The sequence below is a fragment of the Convolutriloba macropyga genome, unplaced genomic scaffold, assembly GCF_964194025.1.
Source record: "Convolutriloba macropyga unplaced genomic scaffold, txConMacr16.3 SCAFFOLD_3142, whole genome shotgun sequence".
Taxonomy (NCBI): domain Eukaryota; kingdom Metazoa; phylum Xenacoelomorpha; order Acoela; family Convolutidae; genus Convolutriloba; species Convolutriloba macropyga.
In genome coordinates this window covers 1,735-12,156 of record NW_027451845.1, presented here as the reverse complement: position 1 = coordinate 12,156, position 10,422 = coordinate 1,735, and the positions used below count along the sequence as shown (strand labels likewise).

The window sequence follows — 10,422 nt, the reverse complement described above, 5'->3', positions numbered from 1 at the left end:
AAAGAACATATCAGGAAAATGCATGGCAATAAGAACTTGCAGTGGAACACTTGCGTTCACGATCTCAGTGTGTTTGGCGAGAAACGCGCATTTGTTGATCACATGTTGCAAAGCCACGGTCACCCTGTCTGGGAAAATGATAATGAGGAAACACAAAGGATGCCACCAGTTGAAACTGCATTCGACGGCGCGGTGCGTCGATATGTTCTGCGAGCTACTGACGGTGAGACAGATCTGTTGCAAGCACTCCACGACCGAAAAGTGCATAAAAGAAGATATCGTTAGCGAGAACGGGCTTCACGAACCCCAAAAAACACAAATCTCTTTCGAAGCGTGCCTAAGCAAAAAAAATAAGGAGAAGAGACAGAATATATCACTATCTACACAAATAGGGCTTATATCCCCGTAGACGTTCAAGGTCTCTCTGACCAGGAATTTTTTGATGCTGTAGACCAGATGCTAAAACGATCTATCAGTTTGCGTCACATGGCAGTGGCTGGAAAGTTCAACAACTTAACGAGATCAACATCAAAATGTTCAAAAATAGTCCAATAAGGGGAACGTTTTTCATAGAGCTGCCGAGAGGTCTAAGGAAGCATAAGAAGTGGCTTTTGAACGTCAGGAACTCAAGTGAACACAGATTTTTTGCCTACTGCTTCACAGCCGCATATCACGAGCACTTCAAGCAAAGATTCACCTCCAACACTCAGACGATTGGATGGAAGAAAAGAGATGATCCCAGGGTCTTCAATCCCGAGACCAACGCACTTGCCCATGCACCAATTGGCGAATTCAAATGTCCAATGAACATCAACGAAATTCCTCATTTAAAACAAGTCAGCAACGTCAATGTCAACATTTTCAGGTAAGCGAACCATATTTTTTCAGTTCTTGAATACTTCATAATGGCGTACCATATGCATGTTAAAAGTAAAAGGCAAAAAAATCGACAAAAAACCAAAAAGTGTTACTTTTCTTATGATTAGCCAGGAAAATTTTTTAGATACAAAAAGAAGGAACTGCTACCCTATCGAATTTCAAAATCTCAAAATTCATTCCATATGGACGTCCTACTGCTAAGTCAAAACGACAATACACACTATGTGCTCATCAAAAATCTGCAATCACACGTATGCAAAATTGAAAACCCAAACGTACAACTGCGATCCGATAGAAACTTTTTGTGTCAAAATTTTTTCCATACAGGCTCCGAAAAATGCAGTTTTGAGAACCACCAGCTTTCCTGTTTAGCCAATGAACCACTGGAGATAACAATGCCAACAGAAAACCAGAAAAAACTGACTTTCAAAAACAAAGCTGCCAAATCATTTTCTCCTTATGTTTGCTACTTTGACCTGGAATCAGTTTTAGAACCAACTAGCTATGCTCTAAATAATCCAAATTGTCCAAGCTCTACAGTTATTGAACAACATAGACCAAGTAGTTTTTGCCTGGTTGTTATAGAGCAAGACAAACCTGCACCCTATTTTTTCAGTCTAAGACTGGGCCCTGATGCAATGCAAAAGCTTGAAAAACTGCTAGAACAATTAGCCGAAAAGTTCAATATGAAAAAACGACAATTTCCGCAGTTCACGGGAAATAAAGAAATTCATGCAGAAAAAGATAATTGCTGGATTTGTGAAGAAGCTTTTGCGGAAGATGATGTAGAAATACTGGATCACTGCCATTATTCCGGGAAATTTTTTGGGATATGCTCATGGAGTTTGTAACCTTCAGCGACGAAGAACTAAATTTACGCGCATTTTTGCACATAACCTGGATAACTACGACATTCATCACGTAATACGCGCCTTAAAAACTGGAAGCGAAAAAAACAGTATCTCAGTAGTACCCTTGAATGAGGAAAAATTTGTCTCGTTGAGCCTCAAAGTATGGTTTGGTTCCTTCACAACAAAATAGGGCATGTTCGTCATATTTATGAAGAAATGGGTTTTCTTGACAGCTATAAGTTTATGCTTTCCTCGCTGAACACCTTAGCCAGAAATCTGCCTAAAGACAAGTTTCCTTACCTTGATAGTCATTTTTCAGCACACTCTGAGAAGGAAAAAGACCTTCTTCGCCAGGAGGGTTTATTTCCTTACTCATACATTGATAGTTTTGAGAAATATAATGAACCTGAATTACCTCCTCGACATCTTTGGACCAATAAACTGCAAGGAAATGAAAAAACCGTTTCCCAAGCTGACTGGGAACACTCTAAAAATGTTTACCCAAAGTTCCATTGCTCAAATATTGGAGAATACAGCGATCTATATCTTACTTGCGATACCCTCATACTTGCATGTGTATTTGAACACTTCCGGAAAGTATGTTTTGAAACATACGCAGTTGACTGTACTCAGTACTACACAGCAAGTAATCTATCCCGTGATACCTTTCTACGAGTGTACAAGGCCGATATTGACCTGTTAACAGTAAGGGAGCATCTTAATATTGCCGAGGCAATGTTGAGGGGAGGAATTTCGAGTGTGTTTTCGAGAAGATTAGTCCGAGCAAATAATAAGTTCATAGAAGGCTTCAACGACGAAGAACCCTCAACATTCCTCTGGCTCATATATGCTAATAATTTATACGGGGAATAATGGAAAAGTACCCCTTACCGTTGAACAATTTTGAATTGGTTTTAGACATAACGCTCGAACATATTCTGGAAACAGGCAATGACTCTAATGTGGGATATGTTGTTGAAGTGGACCTATAATATCCTCCTGATTTGCACGAGATCCACTCAGACTTCCCATTAGCTCCGACGAAAGAAATAATAAAGGAGGACTGGCTGAGTAATAACCAAAGAAGCTTTCTGTTTAACAATAATATCCCCGCAGAATCACGAACCAAAAAACTGATACAAACATTTTTCGCGAAAACAAATTATATTTTGCACTATATCACTCTTCAATTATATGTAAAGTTAGGACTGAAAGTAACAAAAGTCCACAGAATGCTACAATTCAAACAAACCAATTGATTAAAGCCGTATATAGAATTGAACACGGAAAAGAGAAAAAGTGCCCGAAACAAATTTGAAGAGGATTTCTGCAAACCTCCAATAGTGCTTATGTTAAAACATGTTAGGGGAAACGAAATAGAATTAATGTGCAATTAACCCATTCCAAATCAAAACTGCTTGAAACAGCCAGCAAAAATAAGTTGAAAGGTGTAAAAATAATTGATGAAAAGCTTGTGTCAATTGCGACGAAAAACAGTAAAGTGATATGGGACAAGCCAACCATTGTTGGTTCCGCAACCTTGGATCTAGCCAAGTGTTTCATGTTTCAATTTCATTACCAGACAATGAAAGAAAACATGAAATGTAAATTGCTCTACAGCGAAGCGGATTCTTTTTTATATGAAATAGAAACAAAGGATTTGTATCAGGACTTGGCATTCAATTCAGAGCTCAGAAAACAATTTGACTTTTCGAATTATGAGGAAGGGCACAGTCTGTTTAGTAACGCTCAAAAGAAAGAAACATTAAAGTTCAAAGACGAAATGACGGGCAAAATTGTAAAAGGTTTGTCTAAACCCAAAACTCTACTCAATTCTTACAGAAGGTGAATTAATACTAGTCTTTAACAATACTCTAATATTCAGAACAAAGCAATTCAAAATAACTTTCAACCAAAAGATTGTCTGCTTATTCCAAAAAAAAATAATAACTTGAATTTGCCTTGTTATTGACTCTAATGCTCCCAACCCTGCGTTTCAGGTAATCTCCTAACTTATAAAACAATTCTTTCCTGGTATTCACTGTTGTTTTCTATGTTTAGATTCTGTCAAGAAGTCAGCGAAAGGCGTTAGCAAGCATACACAAGAGCAACTGACGCACGAAGCATACAAGGATTGCTTGCTGAATGGCCGACAAGTCCGAAAACAGAATACAAGAATTGCTAGCAAAGACCACAATTTGATAACCCTAACTACAAACAAACTCTGTCTCTGTAGTTTTGATAACAATCGTTACATTTGTGATGACAACATTGAAACTTTGCCATTCGGTCATTTTTGTATTGATTGGGATGGAATTAACCTAAGTGACTGGAGTTTCCAAAACGGCAACATTGCTAGTATAGTTAATATTGTTGATTGGACTGAGGCAATGAATGAAGAAGGGGGCTATAACGTCGATATTTTCACTCCACCAGACCCCGGTTTCAACCAAAGGCAATATTCAATCGCTGAACTACAGCAAACGGCTGATCTTGAAGCCGAAACTGACAAAGAATCTACCCCCACACCAAAACCCTTTCTAGACTTAGAAGCAATCGAAAGTTCAGAAGAGATACCAAATTCGAAAAAACCACGCACTAATTTATTTGAGTCTGATTCTCATTAAAATTTTCATATATGTGTACGTTAAATTTAATATTGTAAATATTCTCGTACATTTTGTTCTAATAAGTCACAATTAAATGTTCACTTTCATTTCTTTGCTCCAAGTTTATTCTAACTTTGCTGAGGGAAACAATAAACATAAACAAAACCACTTTGAGCTGGTTAGCCAAACGCAGACACCGTAAAATTAACATAAAATTTCCAAGTTTTGAGACGGTCAAATTTCGGTTTTCCCCTACCAAGACAAAATCTGTGGGCTAAGGCATGTTGAAACTTTTTTCGCTTATGGGAGATTGAGATATGGTCTGAAGAAGGACTTTCCTTACCAACCTGGTCTACTCGCGGACTTTCCTTACCAAGTTTGTATATTACTAGTTCCTCCCCCTAACAGTGGGGTCGGAACAACAACATCAATAGTACTTCTTTCAACTCTGAAGCCATAATGCAAACTTGAGAATAAATTAAACTCCTCTAAATATAAAACAATTGTTTCTCTGCTATTGTTGGTAATAGGAAGAGTTCTGAGGTTTGCTGAAGTAAAATTTTCACTCGATTTTTGTAGCGGAATAACTGTGGCAATTTTGAGGCAGTCTGGGGATAGAACTTTTTCAAAAAACCATCAAGCCCCTGCGAAATTTGTTGATACAATAACAATTTATGCTGTAACGGGGCTCAATCTATTTATTGGTAGCGTTATTTTTTAATCCACATGAATTCCTTGCAGTTATCTTTTCAAAAACCATTGACTCTTCTTCCCTTATTGGTTTGAATGAAGGGCAATTGTGACAAATGGCGATATCGATTTTCTGCAATAGCAGATAGAAACTTGTTAACATTATTGACTCTTTCTGGGGACTCTTTCTTTGTTTGTTTACTTTGGCTTTTTTCAACGCTTTCAATTTTGTTTTGGAGGAATTTTTTTTTCATTATTTGTTATCAGAACGATTACTTTCTTTTACAGTCTCTTGCATGTTTTTAGCCGATTAAGTTTTTCGTAGAGTTTTTAGCCAAAGATTTATTTTTTTGATTGAAGCATTTCTCACACCGATATCAATCGAATTTTTTTGTTATAGACTTTTTGTGTAGATAGTTGTCTAAGATTTTACGCAATTTTTTTAAAAAAACATAATAAAGCTTAGTGCTAGTTTTTCTCCATTGCCTTGGTAATACTGACTTTTCCAATACTGTCTGATTCTCTTAAACGTTACAGCAGAAACAAAAGTCGTTTGTTTCCTGCTGCGCAACGTTTTCAAAAATTTAATTCAATTTTGGTGATTGATTGGATTCTGTTTCTCTCTAAGGGTCTTTTTAGTGTTAATGTCAACATAAATCGAACAGTGATCTGTTATTTGTGTATTTGTGTGAAAGTTTTCGAACAAAAAGTAATAAGAAAACTGGTCAATAAGTATCTTGATTCTATGGTTGCAGTAATGTTAAGTATTTAATCGATTGTTCTAAATCCATAGCTCAGCAAGACCTTTTGGATAGATTTTTTAAAGCCACTACAAGGCGCACGCAAGTTTTCTGGTTCAGTCAAGTGTTAACCTAAATAAAAACCACACGTCGTCACAGTTATAGCATTTGGCAGTATATATATTCACATTTCAGGAATATCTACTTTCCCTTCCAATTACGAAACTGAAACTGAACTCTTATGTGTTATTTATAGTAAAACCTATCACATAAGAGTTTTGAGAACGAAGTTGCGAGCACAATAGCCGGCTTGGTTGTGCCAATACTAAAGTTTATCTCGACGACCACGAAAAATTTCTCTTTAGAATTTCAATAACGCAAGTCAAACAAACAACTTGGAGTGACAAAAAATTTTCAGAAATAGTTTTTCATCGGACTGTTTTAAAACATATTTTTGAATGAGACAAGTGCAATTGTTGTCATTTTTTCCACTTTTTTTCAAAAAAAATTTATGCTAGCCCCACTTTTTTTAATCGGACAATATTTGACTTATTGAGGGCAACCAAGGCCAGCATATGTTGCATCAATTTGAAGCTCTCTGCCTCTAGAATTTCACTACAAAGAGAAATTTATTGAATTATGTTTTTTGGAATAAACTTTTACATATTCTTCTACCAAAAATTTTAGGCAATTTAGCTTAATTTCTGATCAAATAAAACTAAAATTTAGGTCATATTTCAATCATTTACGATATCCAGCGGCTTATTGGAGGGTTATTTTAAATAACAAATGTTTTATCTTTTTGTCATTGTCTCCATATCCTACAGAAATCTTAAAAAAATCTGTTTTTCGAGAAAAAGATTTCGACAATGTGTTAGCAATTTTTAATGAGTTTTCAACCTGTTCCTCACTGACCAACTGTTTTAAACTAAGTTTTCGTCCATCATTCAGGTTGTTTTAAATCCTTGTTGAAGTCTTGATAAACAAGTTGAAAATCATTACACATCATTTGCGATCATTGTCTATTAATAGTTAATTGATTTTTTTTGAAAAAAGCAAAAAATTGTAACCATAATTCATATCGAACCTAAAACAATTAGAGGAATTTGAGGTTTAGGCAAAAGCATGTAGTTTGTCTGCATGAACAGTTAACTGAACACCAATAAACATTGACTCATTCTGCAATTTGTTTCTTTGGACTCTTTGAGATTTGAAAAAAAAAAATCAGATACATTTTTTGCCGTTTTTCAAAACTTTGATAACCTTTCATGCTGTTAATGAGTTTTTTGCATTTTCTTGTCATTAATTAAAACAACAATGATTTTGAGCTGTTAGGAGTGGCTCCACGTACTGATTCAGCTACTTTTGAGTTTGTGTTCAATATAATTTAGATTGTTTTTGGGTGCAGTCTTTTTTGAAAAGAACTCTTTATAAAATTTGATGATTTTGAGGTCAATTGATGTCCATTGATGAGATATAACATCCGTTATAAGAACGGGAAAACACTGTGAGGCAGCAAAGTCAACAAAAAACATTAAGCTTCAGATACGAGAAACTTTTGAGATAAGAGAGAAATCGGATTCTCGCGTGTTTTAACATGACTTCTCTACGATTGTCAATCAAAAGTAACAAGTTAAATCCAGTAGTGCTTTGCTCCTACTGTGGAATCCTTTTTTAGGATCCTGATAGTTTTTGAACTTCAAAAAAAAACGCTATTTAATCTTAGTTCTCTTGTTCATTGTCACTTTTAGCAGCTTGGCTGATTATCATTAATAATGACAACTCGAACTGAGAAGAGGCAGTTTTGTTTGCATTCAGTTCCAGTTATGCTTTGGGAGATAAACTGCTTAGAAGCGACACGTTTTTCAAAATGTAACGTTCTATTTTTAATTTTGTTCTAACATTTTTGGACATTTTTCTATTTTGCTCTGATAACATTCCTGTTGTTGCCACTGTTGTTGAGTTTGATGAGTTCTAATTTTGATGAGTTTTAATAGCCATTCGTTGATAACCAACATCTACTTTTAGATGGACTACTTCATCATAATAATTTCCGAAGTTCGCGCGTCTCTAAATTGGCGTTCTTTTCACTATTTTTCAGAAATCTCATTTGCTTTTACATTTAAGAAAAATTAAACGAATTATTTATAAATTTTAGTTGATTCTTCTGTACGTTTAAGTGGGTGTGGCCGATGGTCTGGCTCAGGGTCTGTTTCGTTAGGCCAATGGTCCGGACAACGGTCTGGCCTATGGTTTGTTCCGTCCAGCCAATTGTCTGGACGATGGTCTGGCATACGGTGCGGCCAGTAGTTTGAACAACGGTCTGCCCTGGGGTCTGTTCAGTCTGGCCTATAATCTGGACAAATTCCGTTCAGTCTGGCCACGAGTGGCCAAAGTCTGTTTGATCTGAAAAAGGGTGGCCAAGTCTGTTCGGTCTGGTCAATACTTGTTTTAGGGTATGATCGGTGGGGGCCCCACTGTCTGCGACCCAAGTCGTTCTAGCCAATATCCGTCTTAGGTCGCAGACCTCTTCCTGGGTAAGATTTAAAGATTCATAGGTGGTCTGTACTTTGTGAAACGAATAGCCTCAAATAGCCAAGACATCTATAGGCGTCTTTCTTAGTTATTTACTTTAAGATTATTCACAAAGGAGGTTTTTTAATCGCGGGCATCATTTGTGACCTGGACTAGAGGAATCTTTCTGGCATGTCGCTTTTTTTTACCTGCCGATGGTCAGAAGCATCCGAAAGAAAGACGGCGGAGGTCAGAAGATTACCTCATTCCTGATCAGCCAATATTCATACTGATAACATTCCGTCTGATGTTTTTTGTTAATTGGAAAAAAATCGTTCAAATTGAATATCAAAGGTCTGATTCCTAATTAACAGGGATTTATTCTAATTTGATGTGCACTTGATTTATAATATATGAAGTTATTGTTTTTTTTTAAAAAAAAAGAATTTGCAAGTATGTTGAAAAAGGAAATTGAACGATGATTACCACACTGATTGTTCTCGTGTTCAACTCCATTGCTGGTGATGCAGACAAAGTATCCAACTCTGTCCTCACAAATTTCCCCCTCCAGACAATCCACGCCCACACAATCATTGTCATCGTGTCTCTTCAACTCAACTTCAATTTCATCGCATGGATCGGTGACAGAATTCCCTCTTGACATCAGTTGACAAGTGCGCTCATTGTCAAGATTTCTCAGATCGTTTGTGGAGACTTTAGGAAAAGCTTGGTCTAACTTGAGTTCGTATCCACAGAAGTTTCGATCTTCACAAAATACCCAGCTGCCTTTAGATCCCACTCGCATACAAGAACCCAGATAGTGTCCATATTGCCAGCGCTGACTTAGAAACTTTGCCCTTGCAAACGTCATTTTCATTTTAGGACAATGCCACGTTATAGGTATATATGCCCTCAATGTATCTGTTGAAGCGAGTATGAAGAGAAAAAGAGCTACTTTCTCCATTGAAAAAGAGGAGGAAAATTTAGTCCACAACACTGAAGGGAAAAAGTCTTGATGGAATTATTAACAAATTTGATTCTAATTCTTTCAAAAGGACGATATGTGTGTCGGCAGGTGCGAGCGTAGATTGGAAATTTAAAACTTTAATTTGGTAATTTGCATTCATCATTGATAAAGTTTAATGAAAACTGCTGTAGTCCATTTATTGACTTCCGTAAAAATATTTTTCCGAGATCGAAATGCATGCCGAGAATTTGACCCAGCAGTGAAGACACATCCCAGGTTGAGGTGCCAGACCGAAAATCGATATGTTCAGACCGAGAACGCATAAGGGGGGGGGGGGTTGTGTCGTGCGTTCAAAATTACCCGGTCTGGAAACACCAATGAACGCACAACAGTCTGGACATAGGTATCTTTGAGAGCACGATAGTCTGGACATAGGCAACTTTGAGCGCACGAAAGTCTGATCATAGGCAATTTTGAACGCACGATAGTCTGAAGGCGAAAAAACAAAAAAAAAATAGAGCAACAAAAATTTATTTCTTAAGCTGTATAAAAATGCCATCTGCGACCAAAAAAGTATCAAAATAAGCTCTGATATGAACGATCATTTTTGATTGAGTCCCATCCCAGAACATTATGCACATTCCGACCCGTCAAACGCCAAAAAATCTCAGATTTCTTCCGTATGTGCCCTCTCACATTAGTGGGGGCATATTATTTGCAAGCTCAGACGCACGTGCCATAATTCTACATAATGGTTTATGTAATGACACGTACTCTGTAACTAGGGTTGCAAGACGTGCTGGGGCCTTAAACGGAGAAGATCCGATATAATAAAATAGAAAATAGCCGGTAGAATACTGGGAACGACTCGATGAGTTCTGCAGTTTAATCTCTTAATTTGCCTCACCTAAATCAGAAATATCAAACAAGAAATTGTATCAAAACTTATGTGGCAAAAAAACTACGAAAATATTTTTAAAAATTGATAATTCGGTTTTCAGTTTGGGGTTTGGTGTTGGGCCAGTGATAGGTAGGTGGAGTGAAAGGCAAGTTTGGGTGGGGTAGGTAGCTGGGTAGGAGAGTAGGTAGATGGTGGAGGAGGTGTAGTTGGTGGTTGGAGTATGTGGGCTTTGGGCGATGGGCGTAAGTGGGCGGAGGAAGTAGGGAGCAGT

The 10,422-nt window shown here is 37.1% G+C and overlaps 1 protein-coding gene across 1 annotated transcript; it reads right to left on the bottom strand.

The window, feature by feature from the left end:
- Positions 1-8,267: 8,267 nt before the first annotated feature.
- LOC142356992 (uncharacterized) lies at positions 8,268-9,247 on the bottom strand. Its single transcript, XM_075408722.1, has 2 exons — positions 8,770-9,247; positions 8,268-8,302 (listed from the first exon to the last, which is right to left on the bottom strand). Exons 1-2 carry the CDS (start codon positions 9,245-9,247, stop codon positions 8,268-8,270), a joined length of 513 nt encoding a protein of 170 aa, XP_075264837.1.
- Between the last annotated feature and the right edge of the window lie 1,175 nt (positions 9,248-10,422).